This window comes from Sinohyriopsis cumingii, chromosome 1, assembly GCF_028554795.1.
Source record: "Sinohyriopsis cumingii isolate HCF-2022 chromosome 1, ASM2855479v2, whole genome shotgun sequence".
NCBI lineage: Eukaryota > Metazoa > Mollusca > Bivalvia > Unionida > Unionidae > Sinohyriopsis > Sinohyriopsis cumingii.
Window position 1 is genome coordinate 71,230,277 of NC_142961.1, and position 23,921 is coordinate 71,254,197.

At 35.6% G+C, this 23,921-nt stretch overlaps 1 protein-coding gene across 1 annotated transcript in view; it reads left to right on the forward strand.

Annotated features, from left to right (window-relative positions):
* LOC149807092 (dual specificity testis-specific protein kinase 2-like) overlaps positions 1 to 23,921 on the forward strand; it is a 122,500-nt gene that overhangs the window by 67,737 nt on the left and 30,842 nt on the right. The window contains exons 4-5 of the mRNA XM_089961834.1: positions 7,438 to 7,587; positions 22,016 to 22,098. Coding sequence (XP_089817960.1) covers positions 7,438 to 7,587; positions 22,016 to 22,098 — 233 coding nt within the window. The remainder of the gene's footprint in view (positions 1 to 7,437; positions 7,588 to 22,015; positions 22,099 to 23,921) is intronic.

Below are 23,921 nucleotides of genomic sequence, written 5' to 3' on the forward strand. Positions count from 1 at the left end.
ATTCAATAAAGGCTTGTTACTAAACCTGTTGACCTACATCCATCAGCTAGGTATTTGGTACCTGTGGTCAGTTTGAATGATTTCTGTCTAGTAGTTATTGATTATGTATGATTTAATAGTAATGTATTCAGGTGCACAGTAGGAAGGGTTTCTCAATCTCTATCATGTATATGGACCTCTTATTTTCATATTAAAATGTGTAGAGGTTTAACAAACCACGGTAGGTTGGTTCAGTTAAATGTGAACAAAGCTTTGTTTTAGGAAGATATAGATAACCTAGCTTAAAAATCTTACCTTTCAGCACAAATGAGGACTGTACTACAATTTATCTGCACATACCCAGATTTGCCCTTATTATGCACTGGCAGATCTGGGTCTGTGCAGTTTGTTAGGAGTAATCAGTAGAACAAACAACACAGACCCTGATCTGCAGGTGCATTATGCTATAGCAGATCAGGATCTTTGGTGTCTGCAGGTTGACTTATAATTAAGTATATATGCTAAGAAGTCAGCAAGCTTGATATATAATAGGACAGCAATGGTTTTCAGGGATAGTTTTGAACTTGAATTTGTTTAGTGAAAGGTTACAATTAAATATGTTGTGTAACTTTAGTTTAACTTAATTTTACTATTTAGTTGGTCTGTAATCTTAATACTCACAAATTGTTTACAATTTTTTAGAACACTCCCTCTGATAAATGTGTAAATGGTACATGTGGTTTCCTTTTACAAAGTACACATGGGGTTGACCAATGCTAAACACCTAATATTGGCAACATTCAAAGATTAAATTGTCAGGTTCATCCAGTAATTTTAGTGCAAAACACATAGTCATACCATGTATCATATAATTAGAATTAGATTTATCAACAGCTACAAGTCTGATTGTCTTAAGAAGAATCAGACCATTTTGATTTTTTATTCCTGATATCAGATTGACCAAGCATAGGTACGGGTGAAATGGTACACCTATGCCACATGATATATATCACAATACACAACCTACAGTATGATACATATTGATATTCTTAATAAATAAGTAAAGAACTAATGTATGGCTATTGAAGATTAAAAGTGACATTTGTAAGGTAAATATATTCTCCACCTTTAGTGTTGATACAGCAGAATTATCGACACATCCAGACGTCAACGAATCATGAGGCTTTTTCTTCTATTTTTTTAAAACCCCTAATCATTTTCTGTACATTAGCATAAGTTAACTTTCAGAAGTTCGGATGCTTGGGTTCTGGTTATGAAGTTAATTTCTGGTTATGAAATCCAGGTAACTACATGTATTGTACTGTACTTTGATATCCTAATTTAAGTGCACATGTGACAGTCTACAGTATACTGGTATAACAATTTTCATTGCCTAATTCTAGGTAACATATTGGGACTGAATTTTGGCATGATGCTTTTGGTGTCCAGTTAATGGCTAATAAATGTTCATTTATTAGATTTTGCCTTCTTTAGGTTTCACCAATTTGTAAATTAGGTCAGCATGAGATATCTATTGAATGAATATAAAATATAGTACTTGTAAGTTGGTAGTGAAAAAGCACCACCCCATTATAGACCAGACAATTGTGAATAGATCACTGTGAATTCACTTAGAGAGCTAATGTTTGAATCAGATTAACACAGGGGCAAGTGGCATACCATTGTGTATGGTGCAAAGTCAACTATAAGTACAAGTAACAACGGACATGGCCAAATGTGTCCTTTAAGTGGATTGATTAACTTGCAGAGTTTTGGAAAGAAAAACTGTTTAGTGCAGTTAGTAGTATTCTTTACAGCATATTTTTGACAACCACATGCCATTGTCATTTGATAGTTTCTTCCTGCCGATTAATTGACTCAGTTGTTGAAATTAATTGTTGCATTTTCATGTGAAAGATAAACCTTCTGCTGCTGTATGACTGAAGATTTGAAGAGTTCTGTGAAACATACAGTAATGTTTCATTCAAAGAGATACAATAAAGAATTCTTCAAAATTTGAGAAAAAAATGGAACTATTCCTCAAAGAAGGATGATTATGCTGCAGGAATTCTATATTTTATATTTGCAAAAGAATCTGGAGCCACTTATTTGTTCCATCCCATTATTTCTATTCTCTATGACAAAACTCAGAAATGTACATATTCTTTTACTCTACTGGTCATAGACCAGAAGAGCTTATTGGATGGTTCCTTCTCCATCTATCCATTAGCACATTTGGCAAGTTTGTTATCACTACTCCTTCATAACTACTTGGAGGATTTCCACACATATTCATCCCATGGTGTAGTTGGTCCTAAAGAAAATGGTGCTGCTCATTTAGCCAATATGGCCACCAGCAGACATTTTGAAAATCATGTTATCACAACTTTATGTCTACTTGATCCTGACTGAAATTAGTACCAGTCTAATGTCCAATGCATCCATGATGGCAGCCATTTTGAAAGTTCTGTCACTACCGCTTTTGAATGAATGGTCATATCATCATGCGGTTTCCACTGAAAGACTTCGTATAATGTCTTGTTGCTCTTAAATTACAATTGTGCTGATCTGACATCCAATATGTTCTTGTCTTAAAAGTCTTGTTTTAGCTGCCCCAATTAAAGGGACAGTCATTTCATTTTGACATTGATTTTTCATCAGCAAAGTTCTTGTTGTGTCTGCTTGGTCTTAAACGAAAATAACTAAATTTTAATATGGACACCATTTTGGCTATCTTGAAAATATTTGTATCTCTATTCCCAGATGCTTTCCATAGAGTTTTAGCCCCTTAATGTTGTCTGCATTTGGCAGATCAATGCTTATTGCACGGGTCAGAATGATGTGATTATTAAATTATGACACCCATGTCTGCCAGCACACACTATATCACAGATAAACTACTTTTATTTCCAACCCTTCCTTGAAACGGTTGTGTTTAGAAAAACATGATTGTCAGAGATCATAGATATAATGAAAGACATTATCATGACTTCTCATGGTATGCCTATAACCTGTAAAAACAGTAACAGTCCTGCTTAATACTCATGGAAAACTCAGTGTAGTTTGTACATTTGATTGTAAAAATATTGAAATGCAGCTGTGATTTATGGAAGGATGACCCATCGTCAAAGTGTACAAAGCTAAGTTTGAGTTTGTGACATGCAGCAGCATGGGGAGCATTTTATTCTTAGCACACATTGCAAGCACCATTAGTCATTCAGAAGTATATTAATCTGTCGAAATAGGAACACCACCCAGCATTAAGACAGTACATACCGGTAAGTGCAGAGTTGAATCCAAAAAATAAACATGTGAATTAGTGTGGCCATTGCATGTTTGATACTACCTCACAGTGATGCAGATGCAGATAGATCATTTTCCATGCTAAGAAAACTTAAAACATTTTCAGGGATGTGTGAACAGTATATGACCATCCTTTCTCTTATGAATGCAAAGACGAACTCAAAGGGACCACCCATTTAATATTTGGGGAATGGGGTGGATGGGTTTGGTTGAATATCTGACAGCGACCACTTAGGCATTATGTTTTGGTGACCTTTGAATTAGCCGATGGAAATGCAGCTTTCAGAAATCTGAAAGTGAATCAAATTGTTTGGCACACATTAATGCTGTTCAGCCATACTACCCAGTCTCAAACACAAATATATAAAACTTGATCTGATTGGCTGATACAAATTAGCAATTATGTTCAAAACATAGGTCACCAGAACATGACCCCTCAGTGGTCGGTGTCATGTCTGTTCATGTAGGACAGTGGATATAATGATTTTATTCAAATTGGGTTAATCCTGAATGCTTTTGAAAATAAATTTCTGGCTCCATTTATCTTGAAAATGTATTTCTTTCTCCATTTTGAAGAAAGAAAGAATTTACTTAATCATGAAATTAGTTGAAAAAAAATAATTATCTTGAGGAAATTTTAAAAAAAAAAAAACTGATTTGAAAAGAAAATTGTAGCCTCATTATATGGCTACTTCCAAATGAAACTTGCATAACCTTTAGCCCTCCACCACCCCCACCACCCCACCCATGCCCCAACTATTTAGCACATGACATTTGGTAAGCTTTACTGGTTATTACTTGCAGTAAAAAAGCTGCACAGGCTTTTAGGTGTGGAAAACCAGTATGATTGCAGTAATTAAATACTGTTAATCCATTATTTAATGGACAATTAGTGATAGTACAGTTTCCCATACATTTTTATGTTCTTTTAAAAATTAAATATGCAGTGATAAAGTAACATATGGAGAAAGTTTAGTTTTTGTTTGGAAAATGCTCCTTGAAAACCTTTTGGAAGTCCTTGAAAACACATTGAAACGTGTTTGAAAAACTCCTCCTTTGGGCTATACAAGCCATGAACTTGAAGAAATCAGTGAAATTCCCCATGCGAACTTGAAGAAGTCAGTGAAATTTCCCATGCGTTTGTATCAACCAGTTGATCAATCAGATGATCTTTATTTCCTCCCTAAGGAGCAGTATCATACTAACGAGGGGGGATGGGGCAGTTGCCCTGGGTGCAAGAGGTCCTGGGGTGCCAACAACATGGACACCAGAGGTCTTGGCATGCCAAAACCCCTCTGGGCCATCATCTTCACCCTGGGCACCATTTACCCTTAGCACGCCACCGATAAGGACAGTTCATTTGCATATATAGAGCAGGACAGAGCAAGAGGAATTTAACAATTTACACTGATGATTTTGAAAAACACTAGAGAAAGTCGGTGATAAATTAACTGATACAAATGAGGAAGGTCGAAATGGAATATTAATTAATTAAGAAATACATGAGAACATGCAAAATAGCACGTAACTGTTGTAAATAATCTATAAAAAAAATTATTATTACAGTATGTGTTGAATAATGATAATGGCTACACTTCGAAAATGAGGTCTTATAGGTACAAAGTTTTGGTTGGAGCTGATTTAATAAGTTTTGCTTTCTGCAAATGTTAGATCTTGAGGCTGTGAAGTATATTTGTTATACAGGGACAAGATAATGGATTGAACTGATCTGAAAAAATGTTAAAAAGTTGTGTTTTGTCCAGTCTGCTTTCAATTTCAGTTCTTTAGAGTTTCATTAACTGAGTTGTTATTTGGGTTAAGTTCTATATGTGGTTCAAAAATTCAAACTTGTAAAGCCTGTACCAGTGAAAGTCATTTACAGTTTGTCTTGACAACATGCCAAAGAAGGTCAGCATACTGCAGACTACATGTTTGAGTAACATCATGAATTGGCTTTGATACCCACAGGGATGTTATAAACCAGGTTAATTGGCATTGATAATTATTCTTCACACTGCAGTACAGAGTGGATGAGCAAATTTATGCTTGTAAGTGTTGAAGTTAAAAAATCTGTTTCTTTTCTTGTATGGTCATGTTGACCAATTGTTTCCACTGAGATTCAATAGCAAAGATTGATTGATTAATGAATTTCAAGAGGAGGTCTGTAAGTTCATATTTCCGAAGTAAATTTAAAATATCTGGAATAAAACCAGATTGTACAGCAGGCATCAGAAACGTTTTAGAACTTCTGTGCCAGGTGTGCTCAGTTCTATAATGCTGGGTGCCATGTCATATTTGTCCCTTTAATTTAATTATCATTTTTAGTATATGCAACACAAAACCAAAACTTGTAACATGTGCCTTCCAAAAGTCTGTCATGCCACCATTTACACAAGTGCCATAGATTGCTGACACCTGTTGTACAGATTGGATGCTATAAAATACATATGGAGACATATGAAGAATATTTGCTTGGATATGATGCTAGTGGCCAGGGTGCAGAGTTTACCTTGGAAGATTGGATTGTGATTTCTATCAGCCACAGCTTCTTTCAGATCCAACTTTTTACTGTATCCACATCTACAGTATATGAATACTGGCTTAAATTTTTACTTTGTATTCCCACCAACTTAATAATTCAATTAATAATCTCTGGATTATGGAAATTTTCATCTGTCGTTAATGGAAGGGCAGATGTAACACCTGACTGATTGCACCAATAACAACATTCCAAAATACACATGCTAGCCCATTGTTGCTATGTTTTTAAAACAACCTGAAAAGTTTGATACATCTTATATAATGTTACATCTGATTAAAAATCAGTTTAAAGTAATAATAGCATTTACTGTATTGGACTAATTCAGAAGTGAAACTGTTGTTTCTGTCTTTTCCCAAAATCTATTTATAAACTACAGATAAGTCAACAATACATGTATTTTCAGATTAATTCTGATTATTTACACAGGTTTACATGAACTTTGGAATTTTCAGACTATACCTTTTCCTTATTTATCCACAGGAAGTGTATTATTTGATCTCATCGCTAATGTTTGCTCCATTTGTCCTGCGCCCAGAAGATGTTAGCACTTGTTTTATGATGTGTAATTGGTTCAGAATGAAAATGGTACCACCACCTTGAAATAATTGCTGCTAAAAAAAATATGTATTGCACTTGTATATATCTTAACTTGAAAGACTGGGAAAAAGTATATGTGTATATAAATATTTGCTGTATTTATAAATTCTGAAGATTATCTCATGGTTTTATTTTCAGTGGTTAAAAAAGAATGCAAGTAGGGAACTGGATCCATACAAATTCTTTTTGGCCAGTTGAGCAACAGTCCCTCTATTTATTTTTTATTAGCTTAAGTTGTTATTGGCTGCATTTTGCCATACTAAGTAGAAAGTATTTTGTTTCTTGTAATAAAGCTTAGAGAAGTTAGGAGAGTATGTTTTTAATGGTATCTATGACCAATCAATTTAAGAGGGACAGCAGAAAAATGGGAGCATTATGGTATGTGTGTGTGTGTGTGTGTGTGTGTGTCCTGCCCTAATAAAGGATTTTGACATAAGGTTGCTCTGCAAATGACCTGAGAGACTGTCATCTTAGGTGATCCATCATTTCGCTTAGGAGACACTTCTGTTGTGGCGGGAACTTCTGTTAGGATATCAGTGCTCATTTTAGAGAGGTAATCTGTACAGTTTTAATAAGACTTCTTTATAAAGTTATCTGATATCTGCAATATTGTTTGACTATTTTCCTTCCTGCATTTTGTGTTTAAGATATTGTAATTTACTGCTTTATTGGGGCACCAGGTAACTGAGTGGTATAAATCGCTTGCCTTTACCAGTCACTGACATCTCACCTCTCTCCGTGTGGGTCATAGTTTTGGGCTCGGCCATTGTAGATATGTGGAAAAACTTGTCAGTAAGCTTCCCTTGGCTCATTGGTTCTTCCCAGGGTTTTTCTGTGTTCTTCCTACAGCAGTTTTACTGGCTGCCATATATAGCCTATCAGGTGCTGAAAACTGGTGTTTAGCCCACAACAACAACTGCTTACTTGTACGTTCTCATTATTCCACTTATATTTGATATTCTCTATGTTTTTTGTTTACACACACATTTATGAGTGAAGTTTTTCTTCTCTTTCAGTACATTAATGGTGGAAATCTGGAACAGCTACTGGCAGACAAATCTGTTGAGCTGCCATGGACCTTACGGGTCAAGTTGGCAGAAGACATTGCCAAAGGCATGCAGTATCTCCATTCCAGGGGAGTTGTCCACAGGGACCTCACATCCAAGGTAAGAAGATTATTCTTTAGAAGTATCGAGGTTTTTGTCATTTTCTCCTGAAATGCAAGTAGAAAAGACATTTTAGGAGCTATTTCTGAATACATCAACTTTCAACAGATTTTTTTTTTTTTTTTGCTTAATGGACCCATCATTTTCATATGGAAACCACTCTTTATTCCAAATGCCCACCTTATCCTAGTTTTTGCAAAGGTTCACTTGTCTCTGCAGTTCAGACTTGTCTGCCTTACATCTGGGGCCAAAAGGTCTAAAATCCTGACACAAAATCGTATTCCGATCACGAGCGAATTTTGGGTGGAAAAAAAGGGTCCAAAAAATAAGGTTTTTCCCTCTGTATTTTGTAGTGCAACTAGAACGTCCAGATAATTTGGTATCATTGTAGAGCTATATCTGTCTGCTTTTTTGTAATACCACCCACTTTGGTGTATCTTAAATGACCTTGATGCTGCAGAGCTTGTAAGTAGGGTACAGCCTCACCATGCCTACAGGTGGGATTGGGACTGAATGAGTTAAGGACCTCACATCCAAGATAAGGGGACAGATCTGTAGAGTTGCTTTGAACTCTAAGGGTAACAATGGCAGATGACATTTCCAAGGGCATGTAATATTGTGTACATGAAAGAGCAGTGTACGAGGGAATCACTTTCAATGTAAGGAGACTAATCTGTTCCATCATCCATGGAATCTTTGTGTCAAGTTAGCATTAAATCTAACCAGATTCATGCAGTACTGCCATTGCAGGGGAATGGTTGATTGTGATCTCACATAGAGAATAAGGAGACTGATCTATTCTGCCTTCCAAAGAGCAAAAAGAAGTGATAGTTCATTATCCAAGAAATACAGAAGTATTGGGGGAAAAAATTGGTTTGCTTTTGCACAATTTCTAAGTAGGTATAAAACTGCCTGGTTGAATTGAAAATCAGCCACAAAGTGAGAGACCTTGGAAATTGTATGCCAGGATATATAGCCAACTGTTATAAACAACTGCAGGAAATCTTGGAAGGACATTTAAGAATACTTTTAATGACAATACACCTTTTAAATTGTCTGAATCAACTGTAAAGATGTTGGAAATTTAATGAGTACAAAAGAAGGGTAGTAAGGAAGAAAATTTTATAAAGCCATTAGTGGAAATTAGGTCACTGTGACCTGCATTTTATGGCTCATCTATTTTTAGTTCACTTAGCATTGGGCATACATATAGTTTCACTAGGTTAAAATGTGCCCTTTGGTCATATTCTAAGACACTTGCTCCTGCAGACTTACCAAGAGTATGACAGGCCATCAGTGGAACATAGTTCATGGTGACCTTTATTTCATGGTTCATTGCCTTTTACTTCCATTTGCATTTTCAGCATGTATATGGTTTCACTCCTGAAAATGAGTAAATAAACAAATTGGACACTATTGCTCCTGCAGAGACATAGAATTAGTCTGATGTACAAGCTTGTCATAGTTAGCAACTAGTGGAAGCAGGATCCATGGTAGCTAGCTAGAGACCAAAAACACAACCATCAGATTAGCCCAGGTCAGCTAATGTGGTGTGGTGTGTCCTGGCAGGCACATTACTGAGATTGCCGTGAATCTAGTTAACCCACTTGTGTTGCTGTGCCATAAATCATGAAACAAAATCAAACACAGTAATACTCTAATGAATGAACCAAATAATCTTCAAAGATTGATGATACCCCATGAATAAAAGGTGTTTACAATATTTACTGTTTTTAATCTGGTCATAACCCCATTGGTTATTTCTTAACAGACTTTTTTGTCTTATTTTTATTTTAGGAACAAATTTCATTCTTCACTATGATAAATTTTTAAAAGGTTCTAATGTAATATAAGCAAGTGGGGAAGAAATTTCTAGGTGTGGGATTTATATACCGTCCCATTTTAATACCTATTCATCTTTTTTACATCTCCCGTTGATCGGGAAGCTTTATTTTGCACCGTTACCATCTTACCGTTTTAATTTCAACCATTTGTTCTTTTATATCGCTGGTCGATATAGGACCTTTTATAAGTTTTAAAAGATTATACAAATAACACTTTGTTTGGCGCTAAATAGCCTAAAAGTGCTGATGCGCCATTAAAAAAAAAAAAATAAACAATCAAAGGTGTGGGATTTATCAGTACAAACTCTTCCACTTTTCATGTTTTATTTATGCTACAAGGTCACACAGGTCAAGATAACTGAAAGTTGCACTAATTTGTAAGTAATGACTCCAACTCAGCAAAACTCCCTATGATGTGACCTGCCCTTTGATTTGTTTTATGGGTGCTTGCATGAAGAATGGCACATTCCAAAGCTTGACCTATGTGTAAGTAAGAATTGTGAATTATTCATGTGAACAGTTTTTGATAATAATTCAGTAGTTTAAGGTTTGTGCACAGGAAGGGTGTTTGATAATAATAATTCAACAATTAACAAAAAATTTGACTAATTGTGTGTTAATAAAATGATCCTGTAAAAATACATATTTTCTTTAAAAGGGTGAGAAAAAGTATACTGGCAGTCTTCTCTATTGCTTCAGCATATATTGCTTTCTAAATGGTAAGTTGTTTGGCAGCAGAATCCCTAATCTGTTTTATACATCTGTTATGAGAGTCTGTCAGCACTCTCTACCATATTTATTCACTGCTAAGCCCATGTTGCTGTGGGCAGTGTATTCTTCTGATATCTTGGAGGGGGGGTCTTCTGGGACCCCACCCCCCCAGCCCCCTTTGTTGACCATTCATGAGCCTGCTACCAGATCTGATGGTACAACCACTGGTAGGATTGTACAACCTTTACCGGTGCATTAAGAATCAGGCTTAAAGAGTTGATTCAAAAGGGTTTTTGTCCACTTCAGAGATGATTTGATGTATAATTTTAGAAATGGGACCAGTTGCTACTGCAGACTTATTCTGACATCAGGCAACCATAGAAATCTGATAAATACATGTCTATACTTATAGGAGGAGATATCTTGTTATCAAAATTTTCTTTTTGTTGCTTATAGATAGCCAGTAACAACTGAATGTATGTAAATACATTTTTGTGGAATAAATAATTGTTAACCAACTAATAAATACCTTGGACAGAGAAATGATCAATTGAGCAGATCATTTTAAATAATAATTGATAATAGAATTTTAAGCAATTATGCATAGTTCTGTTGATTTTCCAGTCAATCCTCAGTTCTTTGTCTCACTGGTGTTAAGGAATAAACTTGATATTTTAAGGTAGGCTGGAAAAAAGCTAACCTTTGCACTTCTAACATACTGTAATATAACTGTCAAATAGAGGAAGTTTATTTGGCATCTGTTTGGCAGTGAGCATTCTAGAGATCCTTCAGTGTTTACTGTCTCTATCAAACTGTTACCTTTCACAGTACATGTAGCATATGGAGTAAACAGATTTGTTTAATCTTGCTTGAATATTATGCATCTTTCTTGCATTGTTTCCTTCTACTTTTAAAAACATGCAGGGATAATGTACTTTTATCATACTTGAATCTAGCTGTTAAAGAGAGGAAGCTTTTACGCCTGTTTGGCATAAAGCAATTTTGCTTCCTTGTTTATTCTCTATACTCAAGGGGCCCCAAGTGGTCTAAAGATTTTTCCATTACGAATTACTGCCATCTCACCTCTGTCTGCATGGGTTCGAGTCTCAGATTCGGCTAATGTGGGTATATGATAAAGCTTGCCAGTAACTTCTCTTGGGTCGGTGGTTCTTTCCGGGGTTTTCCCACGTCTTCCTGCACTATTAATACTGGCCGCCATGTATAGCCTATCATGTGCTGAAAAAATGGCATTAAGCCCTACAACAACAGCAGCTCTATACTCAACTATTAACCATCTCACTAACTTAATATTTGAAGTAAATAGTTATAATTATTTAATATTGCTGGGGAATTAACCATCTTTATTGCCATTTTTTTTATCCAATCACTTTGAAAATATGGGAAGAATGTGACTTGTGAGTTATTCTTTTTTGTGTTGGTTATCTTTGTCCAGAAGATGATTGACCAGTGTTGTATCCCAGATGAAGCAAATATTAAAATGTGAATTAATGGATGGAATTAGTGAAGATCTGAGTAGAGATATAGAATAGATAAACATGAGCCCCATGCATACAGTTTTTTTTAATCAGGTAGATAAACAAATTAACATTGTACAAGACCAGAAAAATCAACTCAGAGTTTTAAAATACCATTATCAGTTCCATTTTATATAGATATGGCAATTCATGAAATCGAGTGTGTGTTTCGAACTTCATTTGTCCAGCATGTCTTCATAACCTGATAGCTAGTTGCTGGTCACTCTGCAGAATCAACATAGCTTGTCAGTTGCTGTCAGCTTAGTCCCTGTGTCGTAACTTGGAAACTATTGATTTCCCATTCAAATAAGCATACTGTATGTACATGTATATGTACATAGGATATGAAAGATAAATTGATGCACCTACTACTATAGCTGTGCTGTAGTTATCATTTTATAAAAACAGGTTACTTTGATCTATATTTCATGCTTCATTGATTTTTGAATAACTTGCATTATGCTCCTCATCTCAGGCACTATTGCTTGTAAAGTCACCTAAACTGGGATGTAGTTGAATTATTGGGGGGGGGGGTACTACAACTAGGTCGCTCTATTTCACAGTTCACTTACTTGAACTTATCTTACATGGAGCTTAGTTTCTCAGTTTTAGGGTTTATGTTAGCCATTTTCTTAGACACCATTACTTGTATAGTCATATAGGTTGGTATTTAGACCATGATGAGGAGGATACTTTTCAGTGAAAATGATGTATCGCATGTTTGAGCCACAAAACTTGGCATATAGTTCCATCATTAGGAGTACTGCTGCCATTAGTGAAAATTATGTCACTTTACCTTATTATACATTTTAGACTCCGACTATTTTAGTTAACCTTTGCATTTAGCTCGACTCTTTATTGCCTGCGGAGTCACACAACTTGTTGAGCAATTTTGTACTGTTGCCATGAATGAAAATTAGGTCACAATGAAATATTTTTCATGCTTCATTATTCTTTGCAGCACTTTATATTGAGCATTGATATGGTTTCTCTGGGTTAAAAAATGTGCTTAAGTCGTTTTCTCAGATACCATTGCTGTTAAGGGTTTGGGGGACAAAGAATGGGCATGATGCACCTGCCAGCATGCAGTACAAGTTGACTAATGGTTGACTAATGTGGGCAGGAGTCTCAGTGGCATATTGGTTAGTATGTTGGACTTGTGATCAAAAAGGTTCAAGTTTGAATTCTACTATCAGCCAAGATCAGCTTCCATGATGTGTTCTTGAGCAGGGCACCTTACTTCAATTGCCTTGGCACTAAATAATCTACCTGTGTTGCTGTGCCATAAAACACCAAACTAAATCAAACCTACAAAAGTTACCCATGGATTAAAAAAAACAATGTTTACAATATGCATTGTTTTTTGGCAGTTATCTTATGCAAATCATGGGCCGAAAATTGCAGTGATCTAACAAATGAGACCAGGCAATTTCTGACATCAACCTGCAATTTTTTCCAAACTGCAGTTGGTTAGACCAGTCAGTTGGAGAAAATTTCTGGCAGAAATTGATTAGTATCGGACAGAATTTACATTATGATGTCTTGAAAAGATGAACAGTAGACCAGTGTCCAGAATATGGCACTTAAACAATTCATACTGTTGTAATATTTGAACAACTGGCCTGCTCTAATCTTATGGCCCAATATGCGTCAGTAAGTTTCTTAACTTGTGTCACCATGAGTATTTAAATTTGTTCTTTCACGTCTACAGTTAACCCACTGCTGAAAGTAAATAACACAATAACAGTGCTGTGTGTGTGTGTGATTGTGATTTTTAACGTAGCTTTAACAATTTATTAGCCATATCACTACGATGTCTGCAGTGTGACAGTTTATAGTGATGTCTAGCACTGGGGCATCATGCCGCAGACATGTAGCATGATGTCCCCACCCAGTCACATTATCCTGACACCAGGCCGACCAGTCCTAACACTTACCTCTTAATGCTGAGCGCCAAGCGAGGCAGCAGTTAGTACCGTTTTTGTAAGTCTTTGGTATGACTCAACCTGGGAATCAAACCCACGACCTCCCATATCCGAGGCAGACACTCTGACCATTAGGCCACCGGAGCAGTTAAATAACTGTTGAAAATCTGGGATGTAGTCATAGGTCCTGAAAATCAAATGTTGCTGTGATTTTTTATATTTATATGTTATAATCACCATTATTGAACAAAACGCAATGCATTATGATGTGTAGATGCACTGTATGGAAATGTCTGAAAAAAGATAATGGAAATAGATAAATACAATCACAGTACCATACATACTGACTTATACATCAAGTAAAACTGCAAACAACAAAGATCTTGATCCGCCTTATTATAATGTACCTGCAGATCAGGGTGTATGCCGTTTGTTCTACAGATTACCTCTCACAAACTGCATATAGGCCCGGATCTTTCACCGCGTAAAGTTCCATCAGATCTGCAGTTGGACTCATAAGTGAGTATATACAGTATAGTTGGATCTGCTAGAGTAAATCCAGGACTTGCCACAATAGCAGGACCCACTGGTCCAGGATTTTATTTTTAGTCCCAGAAAAATGTTCCTTTTTCAGGTTTGCTTGATGTACCAGGTCACAAAGATCAATATACATGTAGTGGCTTGTATTTTCAGAGCCAGTCTTGACTATGACAGCCTTATACACAAGTAATAGCTCCATTCGTGCAAACTACTTGTGATGTGTCTGTATGGGTTTGAGTCTCAGGTTTGACCAGTGTGGGTACGTGAGAAAGCTTGCCAGCAGCTTCTCGTGGATCAGTGGTTCTTTCCGTGGTTTTCCCAGCTTCTTCCTCCACCATTTATGCTGGCTGCCATGTATAGCCTATCTTGTGCTGAAAAATGGCATTAAACCCTATAACAACAACAACAACTTGTGATGTACCTTTCCATTTGATTTGTTTTATGGATACTTACATGAAGACTGTCACATTCCAAACCTTGACCTAGGCACGAATTGTGAACTATGCATTGGTGTAGTATTTTATATTAATATTTCAGCAATTTAACATTATTTTTTTTGGCTGTCATTTGGTAATTGTCAGTAAAATGATCCTGATTTTGGGGGGAAAAAAGAGTGAAAAAGATTATTCCAGCAGGTGTCAGCAGTCTTTTCAATTGCTTCTGTGATATATATTCTGTTCTAATGGTAAGCTATTTGGCAGCAGAAACCCTGATTTATGTCCCTCTGTTATGAAAGCCTGCCAGCATCCAGTACCATATTTATCCAGAAATAAGCCTATGTCCCACATGCTAACAAAATTGTGGCCAAATTTTTCATATCTTTCTCAGAGAATCCCTCTCTCTTTCACTTCTTCCCCATTTCTTGACCAATTCGTTTGGCTGCTACAACTTAGTCATGGGAACCACAGAGAGAATTCTAAAACTTGTACAAGTACATTCACACTGTAGACAGGAGATTTTAAGAGTTGATCAAAAGATTTTTTTCCCCCACTTCAGAGATGACTTGATGAACACGTTTAGAACTGGGACTTTCTCACATCAGCATCCAGCCAGTGTGAGATAAGTTTTTTGTTACCTTATCAATTAATTAATACCAGCACTAGAACTCAGGTGGCTGAGAATGTATGTTTCTTATTCTGATAATTTACCTGTATTTTTTTAACCAGCTGATAAATACCTAAGACAGAGGTCATACATTCAGTAAAACATTTTGAAGACTAATTGATATTATAATTTTAAGCAATTAGGCCTAATTTTGTTTATTTTCCATCAACTCTCAATTCTTGCTCTCACTGGTGTTAAAGAAGTAGGCATGATTTGATAAATTAGACGGAATATTAACCTTTACACTTTTATCATACAGCAGTCTAACTACTAAAGTAAGTTTTTACATATGTTTGGCACAAATTATTCTAGATCCTATCCTGTTTACTAAACTATTAACCTTCTCACTACATTAATTATCCAAAGTAAACAGTATGGTACATCAGTTATAATAGTTTAATCTTGCTGGAAAATTACATGCTTGGCAGAAAGCAGTTTAGATGCTTCCTTGTTTACTGTCTGTAGTAAACTATTAACCTCACTACATGTAGTATTGGAAGTAAATAGTTATAATGGTTTAATCTTGCTTGCAAATTACCTTTATCCCTTCACATTGAAAGATTTGCAAGGAAAAAGTGATTGTCTATATACAGTGGAACCTTGTTAATCTAGACACCTTCATTCCCAGTGAATATGTCTGGATTAATGAGTTTCCAGATAACTGAATCATGCACTTTTTTTTTTTTTACAGTGTCATCATATTGTATACATGTACAGTGATTTGCTAGCTGTTGATGTATCTTCATTAATGGCTGAAATAAATGAATAAATACTTGTTTATTTCACTTTATTATAACATGCACTTTTAAAGAAATACAATTACTATCAACTCTTATTTTATGCTGGCCGGGTTATCTACTTGTCTGCACTTGCTTGATGGTGTCACCGTAATACTTGTAATGTAAAATGTACAATGAATACATACTGGTATATTGTGGATAAATGTAATAATAAATGCAGTCATTTTTATAATTTTACAATTGTTATAGCTGCTGATGAGCCAATACTGACATTACTTTTTATTCTGAAATTAAGTCCAGTACTGTCCAAAGCTTAAATCAACTTTATTTGTACAGCCATCAACAAACTGTGATTGTTGCAAACAAGTGGGAAAGAACAAAGAGAGCTAATGATACATATAATTTATTAACTGTATCATGTATCAGAAGTATGAACGATTTGATCCCTGTGTGTTTGTTTAATTATTAACACCTCTGTTGGCAAGTAGGCAAAACAGTGATTGTTTATACAATCGCTGGTTACAATACGGTCACGCTACTTTGTTTTTCCAGACACATGATTATGTGATCATTTTATAACTTTAATGTTCCACTGGAAGCTGACCAGTCATAGATTGATAAATTGACTTCCAGATAAAAAAGTATCGATTTTTACAATGAAATATATGTTATGTTTATAAACTGCTTTGCAATACATGAACGACAGTTATTGTCTTTCATTACATATGCAAATTATATTTAACCAGTTGGGTCTAAAAACCAGAATTTTTTGCAAATGTATTTGATCCGAAGTCAAAGTAACAAGAAGTAGTAGTGAAATGGTTCTGTGTTTCAATATGTATCATGATAAAGAAGCTATAATGTGATATATTTTTTTGTATGCATTTGAACTTGATGATCTTATCATCTTTAGGCTGTATTTATCAGTAGCATGGTGCCTTTTAAGGTCATATTTCCATTATGCAGATTGCAGGCTGACCTAGACTTGCCATCTGTTTATATGCCATCCTTCACAAAATAACAAAAATACTTCTAGACAGACTACCTACTATTTGAAGTGATTCTGAGACTTGCCATCTGTTTTTATGCCATCCTTCACAAAATAACAAAAATACTTCTAGACAGACTACCTACTATTTGAAGTGATTCTGATTCAACCTTTTCTGCTGCTCCATTGGATTGGATTTAGGATTAATCTTGGTCACTATACCTTATGTTTTGTGCTGCATTAATGCTTTAAAAATGTATCTTATTCACAATTTTATGACTTTACTTAAATTTGGAGGTTATTACACTCTTGTCTTAAAAACAGAAGAAATAGAGCAATTTTTTAGTGTAAGAAAAATTGTGTATAGAACTGATTTTTGTGCATGAAATCCTTTTGGCACTGACAAAATATATCATAATAAAATAGATGTTTCAAATGTGTTCCCCCCCATGTATGATTTAAGTACTTGGCATTTTTTACACAAAAAGTTTGTCTGTAGCTTTGTGCCAACTTGGATTGAATTTGGATGCCTACACTTAAGTGTGTTAGACACTGAATAAGCTACATTCATTTTTGATTGGTGGTTATTATTTACTCTGGGCTGGAACAAACACTAACCACCAATCTGAATTGAATGTAGCATATTTCACTGCATGACATACCAGAAGTGATGGTTCCAAACTTGATCCAAGTAAATAAAAACTGTGGAGAAATTTTGTATAAAAAGCGGCTTTAAATGATAGCAATCTCACCATTCTGCATCACAAGAATATGGATTTCTTTGGGCTTTTTGGCAGAGCTTTTATTTGTCAACTAGTAGCAACAGTTGGTCAGGGTGTTTGAAGAAATCAGAGCTGCTCAGATAAGAAAATTAGCCAAGGCAAGTACATGTAGCTTCGTAAGTTTTCTACACCCTTGTCATGAAAAGTTGCTTAAAACAAAATTACGGGCAAAAAAAACTTCTCATTTCATGGCAAGTGTGTTCCTGAATTTCGCTTTCTAGAAGGTTCTATGAAACCTGCACCAAGTTCACTAAAGTAGCAGCTGTTTATCTAAGCTGGGTTTTTTTTCTGACAGGCTCTGATTTTGTTCCAATACTTCAACCAGTTGCTTCAACTGGCTGAGGTTAAAGCTAATACAGAAAAGTCCAAATAATCCGTATGCCAGTGACACAGGATGTTGAGATTGCATAGGTAGTCAGCTACTGTATTACTAATTTCCAGTGCTGTTAGTTTTTTTGGTTAGTTTTCACGTGTGAGGTTGTAATAGAATGTTGATTATATATATCTTGGTAAAACAGAAATATTGTTTTTTTCTGAGGCAAATGCGTGTCCTCAGTCATGTATAATAGTGACACATATGAAGGCTCGAACATGAGATTAAAGTTTGCTTTACATAAACATTGCATAACTTTATACCAGCTTCATTGTAAACACTTTGTACTCAAAAGTTATGTAGCAGTCCAGGGTTTCATTATGTGCCTGTCATATGCTGGTATACTTTTGGAATAGAATCATTTTCTTCCTCTCTGGTGATGAGTTGAACATCATTGCACAGTTGTGGAAGAAACTGAGCAGCATGTCCAAATATGCTTTCATTTTGTTGCATCAGTCTGGAGTTCAAGAGATCATTCCCAAGTCTACAGTTTGCCATGTCATTGACTGATTTCAAGAAAAGGAAAATTTTGAAAATATTTAATGAAAACCTGAATGAAAAAAAAATCACCGAGCATGATGTTTGGGATTTAATTTGGTTGTATAATAAAGATAAATCCCAAAACCTCACTCCCGTGAAGGCTATAATAAACATATTGTGAGGTGGAAAAATACGAGAAAACAAAATAAATCATGTAGTGTGATGTAGTGGCAAATTTCGTTGCAGTGTACATAATTATTGGAATCAGCTGATACGGTATTCAATTATGATATTAAGATTGATATTAAAAAATAATAAGATTTTCTTTTCAAGGCAGATCAGTAAAGAATGGACTGCACAGTAATTGTCATCTGCCTTCATTCTCTGTTTAGTTTCATAATTTGGGGCTATGTAACAGTCGATGGTATCACAAAACTTTTAGTCACAGGTGGTAATATGAACGCCACAAGTTTGCAGAAGTGCTTGTATCTGGTCTGTAATTGCATGCCATTTCCACACAAATTAGCACATACTTCAGTCTGATGATGCACCTGTTCACACGATTTGGGAAATTCAACAGTACAAATATGAAAATCTGCTGAAATTTATTTGACTGACCTAGAGCCCAGATTTAAAAATCATCAAAAATGTATGGCATAAAGACAAATGTGGACTTCAAAATTAGGTTGAAAGACTGTGGTCAAAAAAGTTCTGAACAGGCAATTAGATCCTGTGGACTTGATTTACCTCTGAGTTATTCTCAAAGTCATTATCACTTAATATCATGTTGTGGAGAAAAAGATCAAACGGTTAGCATATATACTCACATGTAAGTCATTTCTAACTGCAAACTGCATAACCCAGATCTGCATTCACATAATCTGCCTGCAGATCTAATTCTGTGCTCTCTGCTGGGAGTGAAGCCAAAAAAAATGTTTCGTCAGTCAACTCGATCCTTTTTCTTATTGCCAACCCTAGCACTCCCTACCCACCCCCATAGTTTTAAAAAATATTCCAAAATTGATTGTGCATCTAAATGAGCACGATTTGCCCAGTACCTTGAAGCACTTAGCATGTTATATATATATATATATATATATATATATATATATATATATATATATATATATAACAAACAAAACCTACCTACTACTTTTAAAACCAGTGTGATAAAAAATGTTTTTATTTGCCTAATCAGCAAAACATAACAATAGACCCTCATTTGATGAGAGATCAGGGTGTGTGTTGCTTGCAGCTGGACCTAAATGTTGAGCAAGTATTGACATTGTATCTCAAAGTACCATATATACTCACTTGTAAGTGAGGTCAAATTGCAAACAGCATAGATCCTGATTTGTCATTGCATAATATGCATGCAGATCAGGGTCTATATTGTTCTACTGATTACTCCTAACAAACTGCACAGACCCAGATCAGCCTGTTCATTATGCAATGGTAGATCTGGGTCTGCACAGTTTTCAGTTGGACTTGTCTTATAAGTGAGTTTATACTGTAATAAGGTAAGTAGTTTCATTTCTTTGAATGATAAAGAATTTTTTGATGTCCCGCCTTAATATATGGCACTAGCTTTGGTATGACCCATAGTCATTCACTCTGACTCCAATGTTTCAGACTACTGTGTCCCTCAAGGGATTGAGATAAATTAGGTCCTAAAATAGGTCTTTTGATTGCCATGCCTTTCTCTCCGTCCTTCTCTATGTGTGTCCATCATAACCATCTTTCTGTTGGTTTTCCTGCTGTATCACCATTACATGATTTGGTTTAGTTTTGCCACTTTTGTTGTTCATGAATCATGCAAGGGCCAACCATTTAATCAGATGAAGGTGGGGGCTAGGATTTTCTTTCCAACCAGGATATTATTTTCTTCTGTCTCAAGATAATCCTAGTTTTCAACTAATACTATAGATAGAATTTAGTTCTTTTGAGTGAAAAATTACAGCACAAGAATTTGTTCAAGCTATTTGGTGGTAAGAAATTTGTTTTAAATATATCCACCCACCCCCACCAAATGATTGGTCTCTAACTGACTTGCGTTATTAGTGAGGTATGTTCTAACAAGGCTACATCAGATTCCGCAAGAAACATAAAGATAAGTTATTTAATGATGTGAAGCCACATTAGATTTGGTTCTCAACAGCCAGGAACTAAATAAAGTGAAATAAATCAAATTGCAGCAAGAGAAGTAATTTAACTAATCTGCAGTAAATGTAATCTATGACTACATGTTGATGGCATCTGCATTTAACAAGAGACTGAGCTTTGTAGTGAGGTCAGTGATAGAGATGGGTTGATCATTTATTTCTAGCAAAGGTCTTGACATGTGGGATGCAGTGTTTTGTGAAAACTTTTTAATAATAATAATAATAATAATAATACAGTAATAAAAATAATACAATAATAGTAACAACACCCCAATTCTACTGTAAGAGGAAGTGGATCCTGTCAATAAAGGACAGTCAAGAGAAGTTTAAATGTCTTTAGTGAACAGTTGAACATTGTATAGAGGTATGCTATGCAAGTCAAATTAGGTACATATGTTTTGAAGGTGTCCTTGATGGGCAGGAATACTTTATATTGGGGTATCTACTTAGGTTTTACTTTAATTACTTTTAAAATTTGATCCCACATTTTACTGTTGTATTTTTATCTTTCAAACATAATCATAAATATTTATGTACATACATATGTGTAACAGGGCCCAGCAACGTGGAATGAATTGCCCACTGAACTTAGACACAAAGACACAGTGATACCATTCAAGAGTGCTATCAAAACTCACTTATTTTGACTGCAAGAACAAACTTCAAGACCTAATAATGTTTCCTACCTTAAATATTCTCAGCATATTTTTTATGTTTTCTAATTTCATGGTGTTTGTTTTTGTAATCATACCATTACATATGTTTTTTATCTTATAGGTGTTGTTTAATGTTGTAAAGCGCTTAGAGCTTCTAAAGATTAGGCGCTATACAAAGTCCTCATTATTATTATTATTATTACAGTCTTGGCTGTACAGTGCCAAGGTAAAGATTACACAGTGGTAAATAGTAATAAAAATTAAATTGCAAAAATGTTTTGAAAGATGAACTCTTCCAAATTAAACTTCTCATGTACTCTTCTGAGATGAAAGATGAAAGGTTAAGATGTAAAAATTCTTGAAAACGTATAAAATGAAATATTATTTTAAGAGATAAACCTGTAAAGTCTTTAAATTGGGTTAATATCAAAGTATGTAATAATAATTGCAGTTAGATAATCTTTTCATTAGTTTATTAGCTGCTGCCTTTAATTATCCGTGACATCTACTGGCTCTGTCTGGTTGAGGGACAGGTGAAAATACATATCAGTTGTTGTTTTGCTCACTGATACCTTTTTCTTATATCAGAATGTGCTGATAAAGATGGAAGTAGCCATGTACACTGCTATTGTGGGAGACTTCGGGCTGTCTGCCAAGATTCCAGATCCAAAGTAAGTATACCACAATACCTGCATCAGCAGTTCAAAACATCAAGAACATTTGTTAACTAATACACATCTTGGGCTTTGGAAGTGCGTGGGTGTGGTAATCTCCAAGGTCTTACCTACCAGCAGTAAACAGGGTTACCTTATTTACTGAAGTAAATGCCTGGGTTGTATGAAACAAAATGAAAAAGAGAAGGAAAGAGTTATTATGGATACATTGTCTCTTATAAAACTTCAAAATCCTGTAAAATATTTATATTATAATCATCCTTTTTATGCTATCATCTGTGAGTTTCAAGTATATAGGATGAGTAAACCACTTTCAGGGTTTGTTTAAAACCGAATGAAAATAAACGATCATGGAAATTTTAAGGCCTGTAATGCTAAGGCCCAATGAAAAATAGCTTTATTTATAGTTTCCCTACCATTTTTTTGTCTGCCAGTCCCCAGAATTACGTATTTAATAGGAGCACAAGCTAACCCATCGCTGTTGTACAACTTTCTTTTACATGCCAATAATCCCACCATCAGTTTGATGTGAATATATCCGCTAGAGGGAAGAAATATTAATATGATGTAGTCTATTCATGCATTTTGCTTGTCCCTTGGTATGGTCATGCGCAGATAGTTATCTTTTTCAAACACATGGAGTTCAGGTGTGTGCCAGGATTCTTCAGAGAAAATTTGCCTGTAGCAGTGGTTTTAATCACTTTTGCAGCCTGGTCTTTTTTCCCTCAGTAATTTAGTTCCTTTAGGTACTTGGGTTGTTTTGTGTACCACACCTGTAGGGGTTAGATACACTTTCCTACCTTTATCACATCTATCTAGGTACCTATAAGTAGTTTTGTGCAGGAATAATGACGTCCTGCTAAAATAGAAGCTATGTGTTTCTTCTGTCCAGATTGACATGGAATACAGTATCTATACTATTTTTCTTCTTGTGTTTTATTGAATTAGTTGAATTCTCTCTAATGTTGGGGCCCTGAGTGGCCAAGTGATCTAAAGCGCTGTCCGTTACGGATCACTGCCATCTCATCTTTGCATGGGTTCGAGTCTCAGATTCAGCCAATGTGGGTATGTGAGAAAGCTTGCCAGTAGCTTCTTGTGGGTTGGTGGTTCTTTCCGGTGTTTACAACAACAACAACTCTCTAATGTCTGCGCTTCACATTTCTGTTGCAACTGAATATGTGTCTACTTCCTTTAATCAATTAAAGTTGTGAAAAATCTCTTTCTTAAATGAAAAAAGACTTTTAATACTGTTTACTACATGCATATAGAACACAGGGGTGTACTTCATACGCACTACATACAAATAGGTGAGTTATACATGACATTAAATGCATTACTACCTCCTCTTTTGAAGGAGATACACTGCTCATCTAGTAGTATGTTGCTGCCATCCACTGAGGAGATGCACCATTCATACTGTAGCATTTTGCTACCTCCCATAATGGAGATGCACTGCTCAAGTCATAGCATGTCACTACTTGCCATTATGGATGGAATGCACTGCCATCTCATAGCGTGTTGCTGCCTGTCATTGTGGACTATTTACACTACTCGTAACACATCGCTTCCTCCCAGTGAGGAGGACATGCACTGCTCACTGTGTAGAATGTTGCTACTCATATTATAGCGTGTTGCTGCCTCCCAGTGAGGAGGAGATACACTGCTCACTGTGTAGAATGTTGCTACCTCCCATTGTGAAGGAATTGCACCACTCATATTGTTGCATGTAGCTGCCTGACATGGAGAACATTTACCATTCCATCAGAGCTGGTGATCAGCACCACACTTTTTTGAATGATGCATCAACTGACAATCCGTTA